The sequence below is a fragment of the Panicum virgatum genome, chromosome 5N (assembly GCF_016808335.1).
Source record: "Panicum virgatum strain AP13 chromosome 5N, P.virgatum_v5, whole genome shotgun sequence".
Lineage (NCBI taxonomy): Eukaryota > Viridiplantae > Streptophyta > Magnoliopsida > Poales > Poaceae > Panicum > Panicum virgatum.
In genome coordinates this window covers 17,995,004-18,021,309 of record NC_053149.1, presented here as the reverse complement: position 1 = coordinate 18,021,309, position 26,306 = coordinate 17,995,004, and the positions used below count along the sequence as shown (strand labels likewise).

General features: G+C 44.7%; 2 protein-coding genes across 5 annotated transcripts; one reads left to right on the top strand and one right to left on the bottom strand.

Annotated features, from left to right (window-relative positions):
• The first annotated feature begins 610 nt into the window (after nt 1–610).
• On the top strand, nt 611–3,628 carry LOC120673734 (pentatricopeptide repeat-containing protein At4g01990, mitochondrial-like). Of its 3 annotated transcripts, none has more exons than XR_005674813.1 (3): nt 635–987; nt 1,833–3,290; nt 3,365–3,628. XR_005674813.1 is itself a non-coding variant. In XM_039954726.1 (2 exons), exons 1-2 carry the CDS (start codon nt 676–678, stop codon nt 3,072–3,074), a joined length of 1,554 nt encoding a protein of 517 aa, XP_039810660.1. In that variant the 5' UTR covers nt 611–675; the 3' UTR covers nt 3,075–3,611. The 3 variants fall into 3 exon arrangements, 1 of the variants encoding a protein (XP_039810660.1); XR_005674814.1 differs by having other exon boundaries at nt 1,833–3,295; XM_039954726.1 differs by having other exon boundaries at nt 611–987; nt 1,833–3,611.
• Nucleotides 3,629–4,119: 491 nt separating this feature from the next.
• LOC120673733 (acyl-CoA-binding domain-containing protein 4-like) lies at nt 4,120–8,408 on the bottom strand. Of its 2 annotated transcripts, none has more exons than XM_039954724.1 (9): nt 8,076–8,408; nt 6,584–7,114; nt 6,187–6,252; nt 5,936–6,102; nt 5,684–5,831; nt 5,512–5,602; nt 4,985–5,412; nt 4,783–4,887; nt 4,120–4,709 (listed from the first exon to the last, which is right to left on the bottom strand). In XM_039954724.1, the coding sequence occupies exons 1-9, from the start codon at nt 8,187–8,189 to the stop codon at nt 4,440–4,442; spliced, it is 1,920 nt and encodes a 639-aa protein (XP_039810658.1). In that variant the 5' UTR covers nt 8,190–8,408; the 3' UTR covers nt 4,120–4,439. The 2 variants fall into 2 exon arrangements, with proteins under 2 accessions (XP_039810658.1, XP_039810659.1); XM_039954725.1 differs by having other exon boundaries at nt 5,512–5,599.
• Nucleotides 8,409–26,306: the final 17,898 nt, after the last annotated feature.

The window sequence follows — 26,306 nt, the reverse complement described above, 5'->3', positions numbered from 1 at the left end:
AGATGGTGTAATGAATCAATTTTAAGCATCTGGTTCCTGTGCAGCTCTCTCAGAAGTTCAAGTCACACTTCAGGATGCTGATTCGCATCAAACCAATACATTTCGTACAGGCGACCCTGACAAGGAAAAGGTTAGACGACTTACATCTTGTATTATCAACTCTGCCACGCGAATCTTATCCGTAATGCCGCCCTCTCATACAGTCTGCAGATTTTTAGCACCGGTACATTGTTTCAAGTAAGTCAAACATTGATTTATAACCAGTTGAGCTCCCAGGCATCAAGTGAATATTATAGCATCCCTATTTACAAAGGTAGCACCGAAATTACTTAGGCGTTCCTTGTGACTCCTGGTCCTCCCATAGCAATAGGAAAAGGTATGAAAGCTTAAAATAAATTCTATGAAATAGGTAAACGAGAGAGAACAAAAGAAAAAGGAAAGAGAGAGAACATACCATATTGGGCCATGATCTTCTGGTTCCGCCTCTACAAGGCCGTCCTTATGGACCTTGTGGGCTGCATGACTACCACGCCAGTTGGGCCGGCTGCTGCGCGCTTGGGTGGGCGAGAAAAAAAATTCTGAAAGGCTCATGAATTTAGACCCAAATTCTGAAATCTCTCGATGGATTGTTGTTCCGCCTGATTTCTCCTCTGCTTCTCTCAAAACCCTAAACCCATGGCGCCGCCGGCCCCCTCCGCCGGCGTCCGCCTGCTCCTCCTCCGCCGCCTCCTTTCCACGGCTACCGAAGCGGCGGCGGAGGCTGCTGCGCCCACTGCCGCCGCCGCCGCCACCGCCGCGAAGGCGGGGAAGAAGGGGGGCTCGCTGGCGCTCTACCGCCGTCTGTCGGCGCTGGGCCGCTCCGGGGAGGGGAGCGTGTCGCGGGTGCTGAACAAGTGGGTGCGGGAGGGTGGTGCGCTGCGCGTGGAAGACCTCGTCAAGCACGTCAAGGAGCTCCGCAAGTACAAGCGCCATGGCCACGCCCTCGAGGTACACCCGTGGATCGACCGCCCATTTGATTGATGCTTGCATCGCGGAGATGGAGATGAATCGTCCAGTGCTTTGTTGGACTTGCCGGTTATTTTAGTTTGCCAAGATTTGCATTCAGTAGCGGACCCTTTCCTCTCTGGTCATGGACTCATGGCACAGATCAATGATGGTGATGGTAGAATCCTAGTTACAGTTTGAGCTGGTCCTGCTCAGGATGCTCTGCTCAGCCCTTGGTAGTGTCAGTGCCTAATTTTAGTTGTTTGTTGTTTCACTTTGAATAGCAATGTTGCTGAGTCCACTTATTTTCAGTAGGCATTGATACACTTGTTGGATTGGTACTTCGGCTTATTTAGGCTATTCAATCGAAAACGTTTTACTTTAGTTTTTTCATGTGCTACATTTTTTCATTCGTACCCAAGTGATGTTCATGTTCGTTTGTATTTGGGTATGCTGCACTGCTGTCATTGTACTGCTTTTATTTTGCTTCTTAGTTTCAACTTCCAGCTTTAGGATGTGCTTTTATTCTCTATTTGGGCTCACAAACTTTCCTTGTGATGGTGGCGGTTTATATTCATTTGAGACCACACATATCTTTACTAATGTCGGATATAGTAATGATCATTATAACAATTTTTAACTCCTAAGAAAATAACAAAATATTTCACTGCAGTTGTTTAATATTCTCCTGGTTGGATTCCTAATGCCCCATTTTACACTGGTTTTCTTTTCGCTATTTTGTAAAATGCACTTAATAGTCTTGATTCAGAGTTCTTCGTACATCTGCTGTTGATGCTCTAATTATGTTGGTAGTACGTAAATTATAATGTGGTGTCATTTTCACGCAGCTGATGGATTGGATGGTCAATACAAGGGGCATGAACATGTCACACACTAACCATGCAATACGTCTGGATCTTATCTATAAAGTGCGTGGTATTGAGGCAGCTGAGGCTTATTTTGCTGACCTCCCTGATCCAGCGAAGAACCATCGAACTTATGGTGCACTTCTTAATTGTTATTGCTCAGCAAAAATGGAAGAGAAAGCAACAGACCTCTACAACAAGATGGATGAGCTTGGCATCTATTCCAATGCGCTAGGCATCAGTAATCTGATGTCCCTTTACATGAAGTTAGGCCGACATGGGAAGGTCGATAGTCTCTTTGAGGAAATGAAGGTGAAGAATGTTAAACCGGATAACCTCACATGCTGCATTCTGATGACCAGCTATGCATCATCAAACAAGATAGATGCTATTGAAGAACTTCTAAAAGAAATGGCAGAAAAGGATGTGGCTCTTGGATGGTCTGCATATAGCACACTCGCTTCTATCTATATAAATGCTGGCCTGGTTGATAAAGCAGAGTCTGCTCTGAAGAAACTTGAGGGGCTTGTTGGTGCTGATGATGGCAGGCAACCTTTTGATTTCCTTATGAGCCTCTATGCTTCGGTAGGCAATTTGAGCGAGGTCAATAGAGTATGGGATGTAATAAAGGCCAAATTCTCAAAGGTGACCAACACAAGCTACCTCGGCAGGCTTCAAGCTCTTTATAAGCTCAATGATATTGACCGCATGAAGCAGATTTATGTGGATTGGGAATCCAATTACGAATTCTATGATGTGAGGCTGACAAATATGATGATTCGTGGACATCTGAAGCTTGACTTGACGGAAGAAGCAGAGGCACTGTGCGAGAAGGCCAAGGAAAAAGGTGCAGAGTTCGACTCCAAAACATGCGAGTTATTTCTTGATCACTACATGGGTAAGGGGGACATGAAGTTGGCACTGAACTGGGTGGAGAATATGACCAAACTCCCCAACAATGCAGGGAAGCTTGATCAGGATAAGATCCACAGGTTCCAGAAGTATTTCGAAGATTACAAGGACGCAGATGGTGCTGAGAGGTTCTGCAACTGCCTGAGAATGCTAGGATGCATTGACGGGAAAGCGTATGAGTCCCTCCTGCGCACTTACTTGGCTGCCGGTAAGAAAAGCCGTACTCTCCGTCAACAGATCAAAGATGATAAGATCGAGATCTGCTACGACATCGGGAAGTTACTGAAGAGGATGGGCGACAAGGGACGATGAGATGCATATTTATCTTGCCCTCTAATTTACTGTAGTGATTGAATCATAAATGGCCTCTTCCATGAGCATCATAAAGCAAATGTGATAGATCCAACAGTTTGGGTGTTCTTTGGCTGTTCATGTAAAGGGATAGCTCATGGCTGGTCTGGTGGTATTACAGCTTTTGCTGCTCTTGCAAGAAGCACTAGGGAGCAATGAGATTCTTCCAAGTGCAACGTGAGGTCTTGTCTAACTAGGCTTTTTTGCGATACCTTTTCCTACTTTTTTCTGAATTGAAATTGCTGTTACAGACTCGATGTACTGGAGCGAGAATCCTACTACAGAGCCGTTTCCCTTTCCATGTCTTGTGGGCAGTATGCCATCAGGTTGATCTCTGTGAACAGGGCAGCCATTCGTGCTGGAAATAATTGCCTGCAGGACTGTAGTCCAAGGCTGTCAAGTGTCAACAGGTGATGGGTTACCTTAACTGTCTTGTCATACCGTGTAAAATGGTGAACTTGATACGAAAACAATTTATTCGCAAAGGAGTAAATTTAATCACAATGCCTCATCGACTTTTTGCCTGTGCATAAAGCCAAAATAACGCGTGTGCGGGGTGGATGCATGAGGGTATGATCACATATAACAGGAGTTTTAAATCCTATTGATCAAGTACTTTCAACAGTTTTTACGTTTTGTTTTTAGGGGTATATGCTCTTGCAAGTGCTGCTTTTCCGTGGCCTGGAAACATGGCAAATGTTCAAACATGAGTATACAGATCTTTGAATTGTTTACCTGTGCATAAGGCAAAATAATGGGATACACCTCTCTCAACGAACCCATATATTTTGGTGGGGAAAAAATGATCCCATGTAATAGGTTTTAAATCTGGTGTTTAAAATGAGTGATCATAATTTACATACACAAAATATTTCCAACAATTATATTTTTTTTTATTTGTAGGTGTATGGTAGAAGAGGCCCTCACAGGTGTTACGGGCCTTGCATCATCTTATAGCCGAAAAAGAAAATGAAAACCACACCACTGTGGATGATGGCACATTAAGTGATGTAAACTGAAGTTTACCCATGACAGCAGCAGTATTTTGCTAGTATGAGTAACCTTGTAGACAAAAATGGTTACATGATTAAGTCCAGGGAAGCTCACAACACCAATTGCTCAAAGCAAAACTAGCTGCATTAAGCTAACACTATATTCATATGTAAAAATCACAGATCAAAGAACCCTAAAATCACCCAGGAAAGATTACATAAAAGCTGTTAGTCTTATTCCTCTCGACAAGAGTGTCTAATTTACAAACCAAGCCAAGAGACATACATCACGCCTGGATTTTCAACTCTTCGGGGATACTTTCAGGGAGGGGGCTCACTTGCCCCCTCCAGGCCCTCCCAGTGTGAGCACCACGTCGTGCAGGTCGCTGCTGCCCCGCTCTGGCTCAGACTTGACGGCCTTCGCCGGGAACCCTTGCCGCGCGTGGTGGGCGCAGTCAGGCAGCACGAAGCCCGTCACCTGTGGCACCGGCCGGGCGTGGACCGGGATGGCGTGAGCCAGCAGTGGCCGCTGCTGGGGAGGCACGGCCGAGCTCGACAGGATTTGGTGGTGCACCGCCGGTCTCGGAGCCGTCACTCCAGGTCCCTGAGATGGGAACAACGTCAAAAACATGCAAAGCATGTGTGGAGTAGTTAGTTTCCAGGAAGGATTTACTTACAGGAGCAAAGAGTACGCCTCTGAAGAGCTGACCATTCACCACAGCGGTCATGAGGTACCCTGAGTCGAATGCTCCGTCAATTGTCCCATGAACCTCTGCGCCAATCTGCAGATCAAGAAACCATGCCGATATCCATTAAGAAACAGGAATGATACCACCAACATTTCCCTGTGTAGAAAGTTATGTGATAAAAGTAGCATACCAGGGGTGGACCAGGAGGCCGGGGCTGTGGTTTGTGATCAGATGAAAGGAACTGCACTTCCTGCCGATGTTGTGGTGCAATGGTCCGGAGAAGCTGATCAGTCTTCAGAGGCCTCGGCGAAACACCTCCAGGTCCAGGAGCCCTCAGCGTGCAATTGGCACCTCCTGGTCCAGGAGCCCTCAGCGTGCCATTGGCACCTCCAGGTCCTGGAGACCTCAGCGTGCCATTGGTATTGAGGCGGACGAATGGTTGCAGGGCTGAAATTGATGTGTTAGGAGAGGCTGAAAGCTTGTGTACTCCATTCTGCTCCTGGTCAGACTGCGACGGTGAAGAATGTTGGGAAAGAGACAGTGAGTGCTCCTCTTGCTCTGACTCAGGCTCATTTGGATGAGCTTCACCAGTTTTTCTTCGTTTCACATGGCCATTCTCTGAAGGTGCCAACGATGTATATAACAAATACGTGTAAGCATCACAAATATAACACTGATAGAATAGAAGTTTTGTTTTGTTTTCCTTTTTTCACTTACCAAGGCCACGCAGGAATGGGTTCCTTTGCTCAATTTCTGCTTCTCGGGGTTTCTGAACCATTTCTCCATTGCTCACACTTGCATCTTTCTGCTGCATTGTCTTATACGTCAAAATTAGTGCTTATAGAACAAATGAATATCAAAACTACAAATGGCAAATTAAGCTACTCACAGTTTGTGATCTCAGAAATTTTCTCTTCTCCTGGCTCCAATGGTTGCTCAGAACCTTGCACATTGAAATGTTGTAGCGGCCATTTGGATGCTCGGAGCCCAATTGCAGAATGAGAAGCTCATTCAGGGGACGCTCATCTTCACCGCACCTGTATTTTCCAAGTTACATCAAATTGTTGACAAACTATGATGCACTGTTTTTTTTTTTTTGCATTCCTGAATCCTACAAATGAATCTGTTCCTGCAAACTTACCCTCCATAGATTGCAATGTCAGTATTCATAGCTACCGCTGTGTGAGAAAACCGTCCCTGTGGTTGCTGCCCGCATACTTCAAGCTGACTCCACGAACGGTTTGCGACATCAAGAACCCACACATCACTGTAGTATTGTTTATCACCAACTCCTCCAATAATATAGACCTACACAGATGTGCCTTGTTCAGGATCCAGTAAAAGTGTTCTCTTGAAAAATTTGTTAATGCTGTTTCAGTAACTGATGCTGACCTTAGAACCAACGCTGATAGCTGCATGACCTGCCCTGACGCCAGGCGATGCTCCCTTTACTGGAAACTGCAAAGCAATGAAATTAAGTTAGCAACACCATTATGCTGAGACGAGCTGCACATTGCAATGCGAAATTCATGTCTGAGCAGAATCTTCGACAGAGTACTTCTCAAGCTGAAAGAAGCAAATGTTCTGCAGTTGAACATGCATTGCGGATGTCAGCATGAAGGATGAATATACTCCTGAGTATTTTGGGAGAACTCTAATCCAGCAAGTCACCATCACATTTTGGAAAGCGAAAGATAGTGGCAATCAGTCTACACCAGAAACATGTGCATCTGGCAGCGCTGTCACATTTGAGCCAAGCCACCATACATGACAAGGACGTGGTGCTTACCCTTGACCACGCCATGGTGTCGACGTCGAGCACGTCCACCTCGCTATGGTACCGGTCGCCGCAGTCCCCGCCGTAGACGAAGAGCCTGCCGCCGACGGCCACGGCGCCGTGGCTGTCCCTGGGCGCCGGCCCGTAGTCACCCTTGACCTCCGGCGTGGACCACGTCATGGTGGGCACGTCCAGCACGTGCACGTCGCTGAGGTAGTTGCTCTCCCCCTCGCCGCTCCCGCCGAAGACGACGAGGCGGTCGCCTCCGACGACGGTGACGGTGTGGCTCTCCCGCGGCGACGGAGGCGCCCCCTTGCACTGCGGGCGGGTCCACTCCCCAGTGCGCAGGTCCAGCACGTGGAGGTCGTTCACCTTCTTGCCGCCGTTGGTGCCCCCGAAGACGAGCATCCGGTGGCCCACCAGGGCGGCGCCGTGGCTGTCCCGCGTGCCCGGGCGCTGCCCCGTCGTGGCCATGGAGCTCCACGCCATGGTCTCCACGTTCAGCGTCAGCACGTCGCTGAAGTGCAGGCCGCCGCAGCATCCCTGAAGATCATGCCATTGAACAATCTCCAGTCACAACCAAAGAATTACCACCCATAACTACTAGAGAACAAACAGATCGCGATTGACTGATCCGTGATTTGAGTTGGATCGATCGCTGAGCAGAGGAACAGCGCCTCGGTCGGTGCAGTAAGTACTCCCGATCGGCGACGTGCTCCTGTCAGCGTTGCTCGCATTTAACACTCTCTCTGTGCGTGACCACACCGCCATCACAGCATACCAATCAGGAGGGAGCTTAAACGCCGGGGTGGGGTGGTCCAAGAGCGGACGGGGGAAAGAGAAAGAAGAGCGAAAAGGCCCTGTTCTTCCCTTTTCCGCTCGTACTCCTGCTGCAGTGCATTTGCCGCTAACTTGAGCAGCTCAGCTAAATGAGAATAACTGAATCTTTTCTCTTTTTTTGAAAGACGAAAATTGCTGGTTCGAAGAACAAAATTTTGACAGGTCTCAGCAATCCAATAGCCTACGGAAATTGTTCGTGGGCGGTGAGAAACTGGCAGCAACTCAATTCAACGAAAGGCGAACCTACTTTTGCTTTACCACCCCTGCCACTTTTCTCATTATCATGGGGGAATATTACAGCAAGGACCAAGGAGCCCCTCACTTTAGGTGAAAGCTGCGGAAACATCTTGCTTGTTCGCTCGGTTGCTACATCGGCGGGGAGGTGCAAGAGGACAAAACGCGGCTGCAGAGGATGAACACCAGAAAAGATACAACTTTTTCTCCAAAAGAATCCCCTCCTCACCCAAAAGAAATTAAAAAAAAGTCAGAGCTAATACGGCATGCACGCTGCTGATGAACTGAAAGATGTGCCAGAGCAAGACTCCGGCGGCCCAGGCAGGATCCGAATCGGTTCGTGCCGGGAGCTTGTGGCATGGCGGCAGAAGAAGATGGGGGTGAAGAACACGGCAGGGAATCGCCGGGAGGTTGAGGGGCGGATACGTACCCCGAAGACGTAGACGACCCCCTCGAAGAAGCAGGCGGAGTGGCCCCACCTCTCCGGCGGGTTGAAGCCGACCACCTTGGGGTAGAGCCACATTGCCTTCCGCCGCCGCTCCATCCGTCCGGCCGCCGCTTCTCCCGCTGGTTCCGGCTCCCTGTTCCGGCTTCTCTCTCTGGAGACGAGGAGGTGAGAGGAAGCGCGGGGTGGTGAAGAGAGAGAGAGAGGACAGCGCCACCAAAGAAAGATATGGAGCGAGGAAGGGAGGAGAGGGAGAGAGAACCCAGGAGAGGGCTTTCACAGGGCGTCACACCTCAAGCAGGCGTCGCTGTAGGTGATGCGATTTGCCACAAAGAAGAGCTGCAGCCCTCGGCTAGGGAGGCCGTGTTTAGATACAACGTAAATTTTTTTCGATGAAATCTTGTTAATTTAAAGTACTAAATGAAGTCTATTTATAAAATTTTTTACACAGATGAGTTGTAAATCGCGAGACGAATATAATAATGCTGATTAATTCATAATTAACAGATAGTTACGGTAGCATTACTGTTGCAAATCATGAATTAAGTAGGCTCGTTAGATTCGTCTCCCGGTTTACATCACATCCATAAAAAAAATTTATAAATAGATTTTATTTAGTACTTTAATACTCCGTACACACATGTCAAAACATTGATGTGATTTTATTTAGTATTTACGTGTAAAGATATAAACAGCGCCTGAGGCAGCCCACGTCAATCAGTCGGGCCAGGTGAGGTGGACATGAAAAGATAGGGCCTCTCAACTCATGTCCAAGGTTCTTTTCTCTCCTCTCCCCACCCCCAGCTCCGGCCACTGTGGTGTGGGGGTGGCGACTGTCTATCCGGCCGGGCCGGCGCCCACGCTGGTGGAGGGGGGGCGGCGGCGGCGAGGCGAGGCGAGGGGGACACGAGGGACCAGGCGATGCAGGGTGTGTTTAGTTCCCACAAAATTTCCAAATTTTCCAAATTTTTCATCACATCTCCTATTACATCGAAACATTAAATATAGCAAATGACTCATACATAGAGTACTAAATATAGTTAAATAAAAAAACTAATTACATAGTTTTGATGTATATTGCGAGATGAATCTTTTGAGCCTAGTTAGATCATGTTAAGACAATATTTACCACAAACAAACGAAAAATATTACAATACTACGGTGACTGATGTGACTTTTTCTCCAATCTTTACCCTCATCTAAGGCCCCGTTTAGTTCCCAAAAATTTTCACCCAAAAATTTTCACCTCCCCTTTAAACACATGTATGAAGCACTAAATGTAATTAAATAACAAAACTAATTACACAGTTTGGATGTACACGACGAGACGAATCTTTTGAGCCTAATTAGGGCATGATTAGCCATAAGTGCTACAGTAACCCACATGTACTAATGATGCGGTCAAAGGCCTCAAAAGATTCGTCTCGTGGTTTCCAAGTGAGTTCTAAAATTAGTTTTTAATTAGTGTTCGAAAAACCCTCCCGACATCTGGTCAAAATGCTGATGTGACATCCAAAAATTTTTAGGGAAAGAACTAAACGCCCCCTAAACACACCCGCAAAGGCGCAAGCGCCCCTGCTCCGCTACTGCTGCGCCATCTCTGTAGCCTCTAGTGTGGTGCGGTGTGGTGTGAGCGCGTATGCGTGCACAGGCAGCAGCATCTAGTGAAGGGCTGCAACAAGGGGGTGTGTGCGCGTGGGGAAGTGTGTGCGTGGGAATGTGTGAGGTGAGTACCTAAACTTGTTGTAAAGTTTTTGAAAGACAATTTTTTTAAATTTGAAGTATTAAATATAAATTAATCATAAAATTAATTATAGAATTCATTTGTAAATTACGAGACGAATCTAATAAGTCTAATTAATTTATCATTAGAGATTATTTACTATAGCATTACTATAACAATTTAGTGTCTAATTACGGTCTAATTAGGTTCATTAGATTCGTCTCGCGATTTACAGACAAACTGTGCAATACGTTTTTATTTCGTCTAGATTTAAGTCTCCATGCAAGTGCCGGAAAAAATTTTGAAATTTTAAATTATGCAACTAAACAAGGGGCTAATTGCGCATCTACATGGACGGAGAAGCATGGCCCCTGTTTGTCCAGCCAGCTGAAAACGATGGGGAGATGCCGCCGGGGCGGCATTGGGGCGCGTGGACGTGATGTGACCGGGAGGAGCGGCGTCTGATCGTGTCGCTCGCACGTCCCCGCGCGGTTGTGGTTGTTCAACTCATCACTTGTTTGGTGGGTGTGCGGGTTCTCAGAGCGGCTGGCCCCGGATGGGGTTGCGCTTGCGGCTCGGGCGGGTATTCGGTTCTCCGGTTCCGTTCGGTTTAATTTCGATTTTTTTAGAAAAAAATGGTTTCTAAAATATAGGAACCGATGGGTTACAGGAATTTCAGAAATAGAGTATTTCTGTTCTCGGTTAGTATTTTGGTTCTAACCGAACTAACTGAATTTATTTAGCAGAAGGTAAGATAACAAGAAAAACATACATGTTCTATAACAAATTTAAACAATACTTCCATTATTTTAGAGAATAATAATTGAGAAGGGAACAATAACGATTGAGTAAAAGAAATACATAGCAAATGAAATATGATACATCGCATATAAACTCTTCTTACAAAATGCAAGGTTTATATAATTCATTTCTTTTCTGTTAATTCGGTTAATCGAGAGTAGGAACATGACTTTTTTCAATTATTTCGGTTCCTAGCTTTCTAGAACCGAACAGGGTTTAACCGAGAGTAGGAACAGAACTCTTTTCGGTTTTTTGGTTCCTTGCTTTCTAGAACCGAACGGGGTTAATTCGGTTAACCGAGAGTATGAACTGAACTTTTTTTGGTTATTTCAGATCCGTGCTTTCTAGAACCAAACAAGGAATCGATTTTTTCAGTTCATTTATTTCAGTTTCGGTTCTTTTGGTTTGAATTTCGGTTCTCGATTAATTATGCCCACCTGACTTGCGGCATGCGGAGTGCGGAGGTGCCACCACCATTCTGTTAGAAAATTTTATAGTAGATATGGGTAAATTTAAAATTATTTATATATATTGAAATTTTAAACCTCCATATTCGACACTAAGTTCGTATTCTATTTTATGCTTCCATCCATTCCTTAAATCGCGCTAACACTGACTTGTGGAGTCTTCCCTTCCTTTTCTAGTCTAAAACCACTAATAATAACCTTTAGAATTCATGAAACCTCTTATGGTTACATAATGAAAGGAGATGAACCTATTTTGCATAAAAACATGTATATAGCATTTAGTATCTTAAAATTAAAATCCATCAAAATAGGCTACTACTGAAGCTTAGCTAAGTTTTTGGGACGCAATATTACTTTCCAAAAATAATAGAAATATATCTAGTAGTCTTATCATGGTAAGAAATAAAGTGTAAAACTATCTTGATTCATAGGTTATTTAGTGAATCTTGAAGTTCTTTCAATATTTATTTCAAACAATTTTATTTTTTATTTTTCTTGAAGAAGCTTAAAATTTTGTTGTAATTTATCATGTAAAATAATTTTATTAATTCTTTCATTCTACTATAGGAATATTGTATATTTTTTCATGATTTCTGAAAGATACTTTTAGTGGGTGAACTTTTAGTTTGATATCTTAAATGCTATATGTGTGTTTTTATGAAAAATAAGTTCATATTCATTTGTTATATCGCCATAAAAGGTTTCATGGATTTAAGAAGTGAGTTGATAGTTGTTTTAACCTAGAAAGGTGACAGGAAAGTTCACATGCTACATGGAGGGTAGCCATGGTTATAAATGGCCAATCGGGAGGCCTGGCACAACCCGGCACGGGCTCGTTCAGGCATAACCGATATAGGCACAACCCGTTAAGGCACAATTGCTAAATGGATCGTGTCGTGCCCGCCCATAAGCCTTGCCCACACATGCCCAATTAGCCCATGCAGCCTTGGAGATGTGAGGCGGTCGTTAGTCGAGCACCGTTGCATCACGCTCAGGGATAGGAGGCCGCGCCGGCTGTGCGGCACCATCTTGAGGGCAGAAGGAGGCTAGAAGGGGAGGCTTGCTGCTGCTTGAGGATGAAAGGAGCGCATGCGTGCCTCCAATGAGGGAGGGAAAGTTGGGCACCAGCCGCACTAACGAGCGGTGATGGGAGCCAGCCTTGCCACCGCATAAGGAGGGGAGGAGGTCCGGTGTCGGCCGAGCAAGGGAGGGGAGAGGAAGTCGGGTGTCGGCCTTGCTGGGGAGGGGAGCATATGAGCAGTTGCCGACGGCCAAGAAGTGGATTGGGTTGGTGAGAGTTAGGGTTTTGAGGTGTAGAACGAGTATTTATGTGTGGTCAAGATGTGAGATTTAGTGTGGTGGGCTGTCTATTTGCGCAAACCACAAATCGTGAAGTGCTAGACCGGCCCACGTGCCGAAGTGTCAGCCCAGGCATGTCACGAGGCTCGTGCCATGCCGGCCCAAGTCCAATTAACCTCGTGCTGGGCTGGGCCCATTTCGAGCAAAAAAAACTATGTTGTCGGCCAGCCCATGGGCCTTCGGCCAGATGGAAACTATTAACTATAGCCAGGGTCCATTGCTGCCAAATCTCTAGGGGGGTGGTTGGACAGGCAGATCTATAGAAGGGCTCCAACCCCGTACCGGCCTAATGCCTAGGGATCCCTCCCTAAGCCCCTCCAACAAATTTTTAACATTTATCAAGGAGAGAAAGAAAGAACAAGAAAAAAAAAGAGGGAGGATAAGGTCGCAAAGCAACCCCCTCCTCCACCCCTAATTTTGTAGGTCGTGTCCACCATTGGCGACCAGGCGGGATGACGGGGGTGCCACTCACCATGTCGGTGGGGGAGGGTGGCGGGGATGCTTCAGAACGGGGAGCTTCGATGGCGATGGTGGATGGCAGCGTCGGAATCAAAGAAGGTGGAGAGTTGAAGAAGGCAATTCGGGTGGTTAGCGGCGGCGGTGGATGCATTAGAGCCGGCCGGCGTCAGTGGAAGCGAGGGAGCACGGCTAGCCCATGCACGCCCTAGAATCGTAGCTCTTCTGCAATGTGGTGTATGCTACGACCTGCAACAGTACCTAGTCAAATGTGGCTTTAAAGGCACCAATTTGCTCCCCCCCCCCAATTTCAATCACCCTTCTATCTTTTGATTTGTCTAGCGGAAAATCGATACAAAATGATCTGACAAAAAATCACAGGAGAATTATAAAAAACGACTAGCTCTCTCATGATTTAGGAGATTCAAAATTGTCTTTGTTCACTAGAACACTTATGAATTATGACTAATTTCTTTTTATTCAAACTGTGTAACTGTTTCGTCCCATCCATACATAACGGTGCCTAAGTCCATCAAGATTTCTCACTACTTTTGTGTTCTTCTACTGATGGTTTTGCAAAAAAAAAAGTGTTCTTGTACTAGTGCGAATGGTATAGAAAAGGAACAACTCTGCATTAACAAAATAATGAGATGTTCGAAAATATTTCATTTCTACACTTTTATAAAATCAAATTTATTTGTGTGGAAGCAATTTATTGGATGGGAGCACTACCATGTGTATGACATTCTTTTTATGTAAACTTTGAAATATTACAAAGAAAAACCTTAAGAAAAAAGTGCCTCGCTACACATCTAATTGACAATTGTTCGACATATTTCAAAAAGAAACATGACAGATCGTAAGCAATTGTAATATTTAAATTAGACATAGTTTACAATGTGACTAGGGTCAAATCAAAATATGTGAAAATTAGTTTTTTTTCATAAATAAAACACGCCTATCTCATCACTCGATGGAGATTTGGAGAGAGTGTAGTCCTTCATTTTACATTCAACACTAAAAAGGTCCCCTGGTCATTGAATTGAAACAAATGCCTGCTGACATCTCAAAAAGTGATAATATTATCTTGCTTGGATCGAATGCTTGGATAATAATTAGGAGTACTAAATATATAGTATATATTATATACTAATTACATAACCAATTGCAAATATGATAGCTAATTCACGAGATGAATCAATTAAACATAATATTGATCCATGATTTGACCATATGGTGCTATAGGAAACATATGGTAACGATAAATTAATTAGCTTTAATAAACTCACCTTGTGAATTAACTTCCATTCATGCGATTGAGTTTTATAATTATCCTATATTAACCCTGCTGATTTATGTCAAACATGGAATGCCATCCAAACAACCCAGCGCTGTCTGGAGATCCAAATAAACCTTTGCCTACGGCTAAAGCCACTCCCGGACTCCCCCTGCACACGTAGAATTTGCGAAATTTTTTGGAATTTTGGTATTGTAGTATTTTCGTTGTTATTTAGTAATTAATGTCTAATTATGGACTAATTAAGTTTAAAATATTCATCTCATCATTTACAATTAAATTGTATAATTAGTTATTTTCAACTACATTAATTAATCTATATATGTATCAAAAATTGGATATAATAAATACTGTAGAATTTTTTTTAGAATTAAACAAAACCTCGATACCCATCCTGATGGCGACAGCAGCGAGTAAAGGACCGGGGCGCTCGTGGATTTTTTTACCCCGCTCAGCGCTCAGAGCAGAGCAGAGTGTTGTTTCTCTCGCCGGGTCAAGGCTGAGCTGAGGGTGAGAGAAGAGAACAGGACACGGATGGATGGAAAGGGGTTCGTGAGTCGTGACACGTTCGCGTCACGTCAGGGACAGGCCTAGCGCCCCTCCCAGTGCAGTGCCCGTCCGTGTCCGCGTGTGGGTGAGGGTGAGTGGCCGGCCACACGGCCGGCAGCTGGGTGATCGCGCATCACGTCAGGCTCGAGTGGAAAGGTCCAATCCTACGACGAGAAATGCCCGGACGGAGGTAACCCCTGACCAAGGAAAACAGTCAAATCTTTTGAAGTTAAAATAAAATTCCCACTTATTTCCTAAGATTCAGCGACAGTAAAAAGAAAGATCAGCTCCAATGTAACTCTCCGTTACATCTTTGAAATTTTGCATACCCGGATACTCCATCCACTAACAAGTACTCCCCAGTGCAATGTTTTAGCTATACTAATTTTATCGAATTTCTAGTTATTGAAGAATCGGAGCTCGAAGAAGTATACGATTTGTTTTCGTGAACGTGCTTTAGCATGTTTGCAATAAGAGAAAAACAACAACCCTTGGATAGACTAATGCATCCTTATTTGCGCTTACAGGGAGAGCAACAACTAAAAATGAGTTAGAATTATATGATTGTGCAATAAATTTTGATATACCCTACTCATATCGAATTCGTTATGTTGAAATACTTTTTTTATTAACAAGCTGCTGTCAAACAAGGTGGTCAATCTTTTAAAGAAAAATTGTTACCGCACATGTACCACAATCCCTTGTGTTCTTAAAGGGATATCGAAATACACTCTGTTAGCCGTTGCACCAGGATAGTAGTAACATGGTAGGATAGGACGTCCTACCTTACCTTGGCGTTGAAGACACTGCCTTGCACCCGTCCTTTTCCTCGCTCGCTCTGAAAGGGAAATGGCGAAGGAAGAGTACCTTTCGTGAAAGGGGCCAAGACACTCACTACTGGCGCCTTGTTTAGTCGTCTAGTTGGTCATTTTGTGCAGGTACACCATTTGTTTTTGCCCCTTATTTAGATGCAAAATTCAAAATTCTAAAACTATCACATCGAATAAGAATCTTACATGAATGGAGTAGTAAATCTAGACGAAATAAAAAAATAAATTACATAGTTTGCTTGTAAATTGCGAGACGAATCTAATGAGCCTAATTAGGCTATAATTAGACACTAAATTGCTACAATACACATGCTCTAATGATAGATTAATTAGGCTCATTAGATTCATCTTAAAGTTTACAGACAAGTTCTGCAATTAGTTTTGTGATTAGTATATGTTTAGTACTTCAAATGTTAAAAGATTCTCTTTCGAAAAGTTTACAACATGCATTTAAATGAGGCCGCCCAATTAGAGGTCACGCCCCTGTTGATAGAGAGACAGAATTGATAGAAAGGTGATGGCAAAGACTGTGGCTGTGTTTAGATAGGTAAAATAGTGGTAAAAAGAGTCATATCAAACATTGTAGCACACTGTAACACTTTTCGTTTGTTTGTGATAATTGTTGTCCTACCATGACCTAACTAGACTCAAAAGATTCGTCTCGTCGTGTACATCAAAACTATATAATTAGTTTTTTTATTTATCTATATTTAATGCTCCATGCATGAGACAAGAAATTTGATGTGATAGGTGAGCAGTGAAGTTTGGAATGAGAAATTTTGGAACTAAACACACCCTGTACTGTATCATCTGATGGTAGAGCCGTAGAGCAGTGTTTGGATAAGAGGCAAATATACTTATCTACCGCATTCATTATGACGCGTTTAAGTAGTTCAGGTACACCATACTACTCCCCATGTGCTTTCCATTGTCCTAATAACCTACAGAGCTGCTGAAATTAATCTTGTTTATCTCATACGACCGAATAGTTTTCCACTCTTTTCTTTATTTTTGTAGAGTCATATGTTGAATTGAAATATTATGAGATGATGAGACGACTTCATAGCCTATTTTTACAATATTCTTGTTTGTGAAAATTTTAGGCATTTCTGTAAGCGGCTAGCACTGAAACTAGATTAAATGTAGAATTAAAAGGTATAGTGTCTTTTTCATCATAATTATGCATACAATTTGTAACATAGGTCATGTGGCCATCAAAATATCGCAGTTTCTTAAGATAAAATACAAGTTTCATACGAAGAAATAAGAAAGACAAATGGCATTATATGTTTCTGTCTAAAGATTAAAATAGGATTTTTCCTTGAAGTGACATAGAAATTTGTTTTGTGGGAAAAAAATCTTAGGCAAACAATTCTATAGAGATCTTCTTCACAGAGAATTATTTTTCACAATGACATAATATGTCCCATACCTAAATAGAAGACGTCTAGGACATGAGCTAGCATATCAAAGAGTAATTAATTATGGGTAATTTTTTCATGTTTGCCCATATTAAATACGGTGGTGGTGCGCTGGTCGTGAGATGTGGGGTTGCCGGTTCGATTCCTTGGTGGCCCCAGTCTATTTTTGTCATCGTGATTTTTGCGTGCGCGTGATCTCTTCAATCTAGGAGTCCGTGATGGTTGGATGGCGAGTGAAACGAAGCACTGCAGTAATTAATTCTTTGATGACCAACGCGTGCAACGGGTGGCCAGCACCGAACGGTAGCAGGGGCAAAGGCGTCCAAATCTCACCCGCATCTGTAGAACGAGACATCTTTTGTCAAAACCATGCACGCGGTCAGAACGACTTCTATTTAGGATACGGAGGGAGTATATATACATCAAAGCTTATATAAAGGGATTTTAAAAACTCTAGATGGAATATGTACACTGCTCTACGGCTCTACCATGCAACCATCAACAGGTTAATATGAAGGCCTAGAATATGTTTTAACTTATGTGCTCGGTAAATGCAGATTTTGCTTCAATCCAAGCTCCACATGTTTGTGCTCTGCTCTTGACGTCATATCCACAAAACATGACGGCACAAATAACAAGTCGACCAGATGCGATAATAAAGGTGTATTTAGTTCATTTTGCAAAAACTTGTAAAGATGTTGTGGGGCTCTAGGGGTACCCACAGCCGGGTGGCGGAACGCACCCGCCTATTCCCAGTGAGGGAGTACTCGGGGAAGTACTAGGCGATGGGGCTGGATCTACGCTGAGAAAGGGACTCAAGAACACACGATTTAGAGTGGTTCGGGCCGCCGGAGCGTAATACCCTACGTCCACTGGGAGATGTATTGTTCTTGGTGGTGTGTATGAACCTATCCTCTGCTGGCCTTGGCTCTTACCCAGCCTGAGGTTTTCTAGCGGCGCCCCCCTTTTATAGATCAAGGGGGAGCGGATACATAGGACGTTGGTGCCCCGACAGGTGGGCCCAACGTGACTGTGGCTACAGTGGTAGCGAATCTTTCCTCCGATATGCACACTGCTGCTCTCCTGACTCAGGGGGGTCTTTTCTTGTCCCGTCAGCTAGGCGCCCGTTGGAGTAGCGTAGCTTGCGGCGTGGCCTGCTGAGGCTATTATGTAGCGTCATAATGGGCGAAGCTGAGCCGTCGTATCCATCTGGCAGACGCAGCATGGGCGGCGCCAGCGGCTCCACTGCCTTGGTAATACGCGATCAATAGTATCCCCTGGTCAATGAAACACCTCAGCTTCTGTCATATCAATGCAGACGTTCACCTACCGCAATAAATGCAATGGTGGGCGAACGTTGGTATGGAAACCCAAACGGCCATGTCTTGCAGACACGTGGCGGCCCCGGACCACCCCGACGCGGGGCGTCGATCTCTTCCCTTAGTGAGGGGTCCGGTTACTATACAGGGGGTCCGGGACCCCATGAGGGGTCCGGGACCCTGCAGGGGTCCGGTCTCCTTGGGAGGTCCGGAGCCCCGGCTGCTTGCGCACGAGTTCCTGCCTCTTCCGGGACACGTGGTGTCTCCGGACCTTTCCCAACTGTGGATCGGTCCGGGCCGCTGCTGGGAGAACAGGACTCCGGACCGCAGGGGTCCGGCTGTTTGGATGTAGTTAAGGATAATTACAAGATCCTTGCCTAGACACAGCAAGAGGGGGTAACCCAGTCCTGGGGTGCCGACAGTGGCCCCCGGGCCCACCTCGGGTGAGGTACGAACCCGCAGGTGGGGCCACCATCGTGATGTGTTCCTACGCAAGTTGATTGCGTTGGTGTGCTCATGGAGAGAGCGGGCATCCCGGACCCCTGAGTCCGGTATGCCTGTTGCCAGGTTCAGGTACTAGAGTGCTCTCCATTGGGCGACGAAGGTGTAGGCTTAGGGTACGGAACCATGCTAAGCGGCTACACAGACTTCGGATCGCTCAGGGAGTTAGCACCACTTCCCGGACCCGGCTCTTGTCGACCGTGGCGAGCGGTCTCCGCCGGAGCGGGCCACCGGAGTGGACTTGGAGCGACCGTGGCGAGCGGTCTCCGCCGGAGCGGGCCACCATGTAGGATCAAGAACACCGACTAGAGGGGGGGTGAATAGGCGGTTTAAAAACTAAAACCAATACCACTAGAGAAATTTAATTAGTAACAAAGGAAAGCCCTATGTCAAGCTATTACTATCTCTAGATGGGTTTGCAACCTAGGGTGACAAGACACAATTCAAGCTCTAGTAAAGAAAATTGCTCAAAGTAAATGCAAGTATTAAAGAGAGCAAGAGTAGTAACCAAGCTTGACACAAGAAATTATCCCGTGGTGTCGATGACTTGCCGGTCACCCCTAATCCACGTTGAGGTGGATTCCAAGAATCAACCGCTCCTCTATCAAGAACCTCTTGATCTTGAGCCGGCTTGAATCAAGGAACCGCTCCACACCTCGATTCCACTAGAGTTGCTCTTCACCACTCCGGTGAGGTGAGCACAAGACCTCTCACAACCGAAATCGGGGCTCCTCAACAATCTCCTTGGAGGTGCTCCACGAAATCCACTTCTCCAAGCCGTCTAGGGAGCGGCAACTCCCAAGAGTAACAAGTTGATGACGCTTGCTTGAAGTATCCCTAATGCCACAAAGCTCAAACTCTTGATGCAATGCACTAGGAAGCTCTCACACTATCAAAAAATGCAATCTCTAAGCAAGTGTGTGTGAGAGAGAGGATGCCTTAGCTCTAATATGTCAAGAATGCAATCCAAATGGCCAAGAGATACACCCAATGGCCGGGCATTGGGTATATATAGACATCCCTCCAAAAACTAGCCGTTACACTCTTTTCTGCGAAATCGCGGACCGTCCGCGGTTCAAAAACCGGACTGTCCGCCGTTATAAACCAGTGAGTCAGAGTGCATTTAATGCATGTCAGAACTAGCCGTTAACCCCTGGCGGACCGTCCGCGCCCTGGTGGCGGACCGTCCGCAGTTAAGAGTTCCAACCTACCAGAGACTAACATCGTCTCTGGAACATTTTGAGATTTAGCCTGCGGACCGTCCGCGCCTCAGTAGCGGACCGTCCGCAGTTAAACTTTTCAGCCCAAACCAGAGAAACAACCTCTCTGGTACAAATTTGAAATTAGCCGGCGGACCGTCCGCTCACCTGGTCCGGACTGTCCGCCAGACCACCAGAGCCTCTGCAAGCTCTCTGGAATAGTCGCGGACTGTCCGCCAATCTGGGCCGGACTGTCCGCCCCTCTGGGCCGGACTGTCCGCCAGCCCACCAGAGCCTCTGCAAGCTCTCTGGAACGGGCGCGGACTGTCCGCCCCTCAGGCGCGGACTGTCCGCCGTTACTCAGTTAGCTCTCGAACTTAGTCTATTTCAAATCTTTTCAAAACGCCGTTAGCCCTCATGCATGCAACTAGACATTTTGAGCAAAATGGCACTAAAGACCCGTCAAGCATGAGTACACAACCCCTCTTGATAGTACGGCTATCTATCCAACAAATCCGGTCACTTTTCAACCACTAAACGCCTTGTGACCGGTAAAATACAAAGGCCCTATTTTATACCTTTGCCTTGAGCCCGAGCTTTGCTCATCATCTCCAAAATTCCATACGTACACAACCGAATCTCTTTCATCCTTGGATCAACCTATACTCATTATCTCAAATGAAATCGTTAATCCACAAACCGTTGTCATTAATTACCAAAACTCGAATTAGGGGCCTAGATGCTTTCAATCTCCCCCTTTTTGGTAATTGATGACAACACTAAATTTTGGAGTGATAGAAGTTTTCAAGTCAACTTTATACACTAGGCATAAGGTAGACTTGGAATTGAACTTTGGAAGAACTTACTCATTTTCTTGAAAATTTCAGAATATGGTATGAATAAATTTCCCAAGTTCGATGAGTAGAGAGAACTCCCCCTTGATATGTGCATATAAATTTTCATGAATACCAAGCACACATATATATATTTGAAACTTTTGACGGAGTTTTCCCTACAAGTGGAAATCGAGGCATACAAGATACAAGATATATATGATATGAACTTTGACATGGTTAGCACAACCTCACAACCACAAGATGAACATAAATAGATAAGAGTAGCACACACCAACATAGTTCATCACACAATACAACCCAAAAGTTCAAATCCAAACACAAGTCTTAAGTAGAGATCAAACAAGACACAAATAGGCATGAGTAGCAAGCGGAAGCCGAAAGCGAATGATCTCCATGAGATGTCCATGAGCTCCCCCTAGATCCAAGCACTCCAAAGCTCCTTCTCCCCCTTTGGCATCAATTGCCAAGAAAGTCAAACGGCTGGTGGAGGAGGTGGCGGTGGGTAGAACGGCTGGTGCGGGTAGAACTCTGGAGGCGGCACTGGAGCCGGAAACACTGAGTAGAAATGATCAGAAAACCCTGTGAAGGCTGTGCTGAAAGCATCAAAGCGCTGCTCTAGCTGCTCCTGTCTCTGCTCAAACTGCTCAAACTGCTCAGAGGAGGGCAAATCCTCAAAACGTGAGTCAAGGGCTGCTATATCTGAGTGTAAGCTCTCATGAAACCCCTGCATCTGAGTCATCATGGGCTGGAACATCTGCTGCTGCATGTTCTGAAAGTTGAGGTTCATCTGATTCTGCATCTGACTAGCCAACCCCGCAATCTGAGAGGACATGCTCTCCTGCATGGATGCAAAGTATGGATCAAAGTAGCCAGCTGGAGGAGCCCACTGCTGCTGTGCTGGAGGATGCGGTGGTGGCATGGCATGCTGAGCTGCAGCTGCTCCCATATGAGCATCATTATCACTATCATCTTGCCCCTGTGCTTCGGCATCCATATCATCTCCAGGGAAGGGAGTCAAAGGCCTCAAGAGAAAAGCATTGTCATTCTTGAATGGCCTGAAAGGTGTGTGCTTGCTTTCACATATCCCTCTGAAGCTAGTTTTAACCTTGATGATGGACATAATGTATGGAGCAAAGTACAAGTTCATCTCCATGTTAAGCCTCAAGTCTGCAAGCTGATCCATGATAAGAGCAATGATATTGATTCTATTTCCATTCATGATATGAGATATCACATTCCAATAGTGCCCTCTAATCTTGTCCTTGTTGCCACTCTTAGGCATGAATGTGACTCTAACAATTTTATTGATCACTGCAGGATGATGCCTTAGACCCTGAGTGCCCCCAAAGCTTCTAGCAATTCCAAGATTTGCAGGCTCATAGAACATTGGGTAGTCATTCTCATCTAGAGGGTTTTCTAGCACAACATTCATACTATGCTCACTATTTATGACATTATAATCCAATTGATTTGCCTCAGCAAACTGTGCAAATGTAGCACCATAGGTTCTTTTTCCAGTTGTCCACCTAAATGTTTCCTCAACCATGTTGATTTCTAGAGTGGCATAGAACTGGCGTATCACTGTTTCATTCCAATCACACCTATGCTGCAGAAAATCAGCTAACCCCATTTGCTGAAATCTATCCACTAGATCAGTCATGACTTGATGTTGTCTCATATAGCCTAAGTCAATGGTCTGATGTTTGAAGACATTTTTCTTAATTAAATGACCAAAGTAAGCATCTTTTTGTACCTCGGTTTTGAAGAAGAGAATGTTGGTGTCACGAGGCAAGCTGAACTGATCCACTGCTCTTGCATTTGCATAGCTCTCTGCAGTCCACTGTCGGCTAGGTAGATCTAACCCCATCAAATCTGTAACATCATTGTCAACCCCCTCAGTATCTTCCTCTGAGGACTCATCACCAACATCTCCCACTGAAGATGCAGCAGCCATCTCACTGACATTTGGAGCATAGTCCACATCATCCGAGTCATCACTGTCTCTTTGCCTTTTAGAAGTCATTGCCTTCTTGATTTTCGTAGCTGTGGCCTTGACGATCTTCCGGGGTGGCCTGAGATCAAGATTTAACCATAAGAACAATTGCTAAAGTCATAGAATCAATCCTTAATGATAAAGCTCAATTCAGCACTGATCTGAGAAAACTGATACTAGCGGACTGTCCGCACTTCTGAACGCGGACCGTCCGCGGTTCATGAAATACCACGGCGGACCGTCCGCGTCCAGCAGGCGGACTGTCCGCGACCCATCTGTTCTGCACAGGAACACAAAATCGCCCTCATCTTTGATTCATCCATATTTTGAGTTTTGATTCAAATCAACCAACCAAACTTTAACTCTAGCAACTCCTCATCACTAGGAATAAGATCCCCCAAGTATTTGCACGAATCCATGGAAAAAAAATAGATCGGAGCATCTAACCCTAACTCTTTCCAATAAAGAAATCCAAGAACAAGAGTTAGGGATTCATTGAAATACCGCGAGGACATGATGCACTATCTTGAGAAGAGTCCGGGGATGTGCTCGGACCGTCCGGGAACCACTCCAAAAGGGCTTGACCTTGTCGTCTTCCCCACGTGCTTGAGAGAGAAAGAGAGAGACACTTTTGGAGTAGTGTTTGGTTTGGTGGGGACGTGAAGGGGACATCCAATATAAGTCAAGTCTGGCCGACCCCACGATTCTGTCCAGTCGCGGACTGTCCGCGGTCCTTTGGCGGACCGTCCGCCTTTGAAATTTTTACACTGCAACTGACTGAAACTGCCTCTGCCCAAACATGCGCGGACCGTCCGCGGTCCTTTGGCGGACTGTCCGCAATGAATTTTTGCGGTTGACAACTTCTCTGCAGAACCTCTGGTGAATAAGTCCAGTTAACGGCGGACTGTCCGCCCCTTACCCGCGGACCGTCCGCGCTACCAAAAATTTGACAAGTCTGAATTCTGTCAATTTTCTCAATTCCAACTCTAATTTGGGATCATTGCTCAAATAAAAATCTAAAAATCTCAAATCTTGCATGAAAACCTTCAAACAACTTATATGAGCAAGTTTCAACAAGAATTCAAAAATAAATCGAGTAGAATCATGAAAACTCATAAATGGCTCAAAAATACCTCAAAAATTCATAAAAATGAAACAAGAAGTGCATGAAAGAACCATATGCCACATGTGCTAGTTTTCAAGCCACATTTGAGAAGTCAATTATGTTTAACTCATTTCTCAACTTGCAAAACCGAGATTCATCCAAAGGCTTGGTAAAGATATCGGCTAATTGATCATCCGTGCCAATACCATCAATCTTGATATCACCCTTGTTCACATGATCTCTAAGAAAATGATGGCGGATATCAATATGCTTGGTTCTTGAATGTTGAACCGGATTAGAGGCAATCTTCACGGCACTTTCATTATCACACAACAAGAGAATTTCATCAAATTTCACACCATAATCTAGAAGAGTTTGCTTCATCCATAATAATTGAGCACAACAACTTCCGGCCGAGATATATTCCGCTTCGGCGGTTGAAAGAGCCACGGAATTTTGCTTCTTTGATGACCATGATACAAGAGATCTTCCAAGAAATTGACAACCACCGGAAGTGCTCTTCCTATCAACCTTGCACCCCGCATAATCCGAATCCGAGAATCCAACCAAATCAAAATGAGCCCCCTTGGGATACCATAAACCAATATTAGGAGAATATTTCAAATATCTCAAGATCCTTTTGACGGCGGTCAAATGACATTCTCTAGGTGCGGCTTGAAATCGTGCACACATGCAAACACTAAACATGATGTCGGGCCTAGATGCGGTCAAATAAAGCAAACTACCAATCATAGAACGATAAAGCTTTTGGTCAACCGGGTTACCTCCCTCATCTAGGTCGAGATGCCCATTTGTGGCCATAGGAGTCTTGATTGGTTTTGCATCTTCCATTCCAAATTTCTTCAAGATATCCTTCACATATTTTGATTGACACACAAAGGTGCCTTCCTTGAGTTGCTTGATTTGAAGTCCAAGAAAGAAACTCAATTCACCAATCATGGACATCTCAAATTCCCTAGACATCATTTCACCAAATTCCTCACAAAAACTTGGGTTAGTTGAACCAAAGATAATATCATCGACATAAATTTGACAAACAAACAATGTCTTTACCAATATCTTTATTGAACAAGGTAGTATCAACCTTACCAATTTTGAAGCCCTTAGAGATAAGAAAATCCCTCAATCTTTCATACCAAGCTCGTGGAGCTTGCTTAAGACCATAAAGAGCTTTAGAGAGCTTGTATACATGATTTGGCTTCTTGGGATCTTCAAAACCGGGAGGTTGCTCAACAAAAACAAGTTCACTAATTTTGCCATTCAAGAAAGCACTTTTCACATCCATTTGAAAAAGTTTAATGTTGTGAGAGCAAGCATAAGCTAATAAAATTCTAATAGCTTCTAATCTAGCAACGGGAGCAAAAGTTTCACCGAAATCCAAACCTTCGACTTGAGTGAAGCCTTGAGCGACCAATCTTGCCTTGTTCCTCACAACCATTCCATCTTCATTTTGCTTGTTTCTAAAGACCCATTTAGTGCCAATAACATTATAATTCTTGGGCCTCTCAACTAAATCCCAAACTTGATTCCGGGTGAAATTATTTAATTCTTCATGCATAGCATTCACCCAATCCGGATCTCTCAATGCTTCATCTACACGGTTAGGTTCGAGAAAAGATACAAAAGAATAATGTTCACAAAATGAAGCGATGCGAGATCGAGTTTGGACACCCTTACTAATATCACCCATGATTTGATCCACCGGATGATCCTTTGCAAGAACATGATGAATTCTTTGAGGAATAATGGGTACTTGAGTTGATGAAGAAGGTGCACTAGATGAACCAACTTGATCTTGTACTTGAGAATCATCATTACTTGAATCTTGTACAATTTGTTGTGCTTGATCATTTGAGATAGAAGTTGAAGGATTAACTCTAATTGAGATAGAAGGACCATCTTCATCTTCATCTTCTTCTCTTGGTCTAACATCACCAATTGATATGTTTTTCATTGCATTTCTCAACCCATCACTTCTCACATCATCAAGATTTTCTTGTTCATTTTGAGACCCATTGGTTTCATCAAACTCGACATCATAAGCTTCTTCAACAATGCCATGTGTTTTGTTGTAGACCCGATAAGCCTTGCTACTAGATGAATATCCAAGAAGAAAACCCTCATCACATTTGCTTTGAAACTTTGATAACCGAGTTCCCTTCTTGAGAATATAGCATTTGCAACCAAACACTCTAAAATATGATATATTTGGCTTCCTTCCAATGAGCAACTCATATGGGGTCTTGTTATGAAATCTATGGCAATACAATCTATTTGAGGCATGACAAGCCGTGTTGATTGCTTCGGCCCAAAAGCTA

Bases quoted from the DNA above. Each gene is read 5' to 3' on its own strand.
- LOC120673733 (XM_039954724.1), bottom strand. From the start codon at position 8,189: ATGGAGCGGCGGCGGAAGGCAATGTGGCTCTACCCCAAGGTGGTCGGC. The intron at 6,253-6,583 runs GTAAGCACCACG...ATTGCTTTGCAG, and splicing joins ACACCATGGCGTGGTCAAGG to TTTCCAGTAAAGGGAGCATC. The intron at 4,888-4,984 runs GTATGCTACTTT...CTTGATCTGCAG, and splicing joins GGCCTCCTGGTCCACCCCTG to ATTGGCGCAGAGGTTCATGG.
- LOC120673734 (XM_039954726.1), top strand. From the start codon at position 676: ATGGCGCCGCCGGCCCCCTCCGCCGGCGTCCGCCTGCTCCTCCTCCGC. The intron at 988-1,832 runs GTACACCCGTGG...ATTTTCACGCAG, and splicing joins GCCATGGCCACGCCCTCGAG to CTGATGGATTGGATGGTCAA.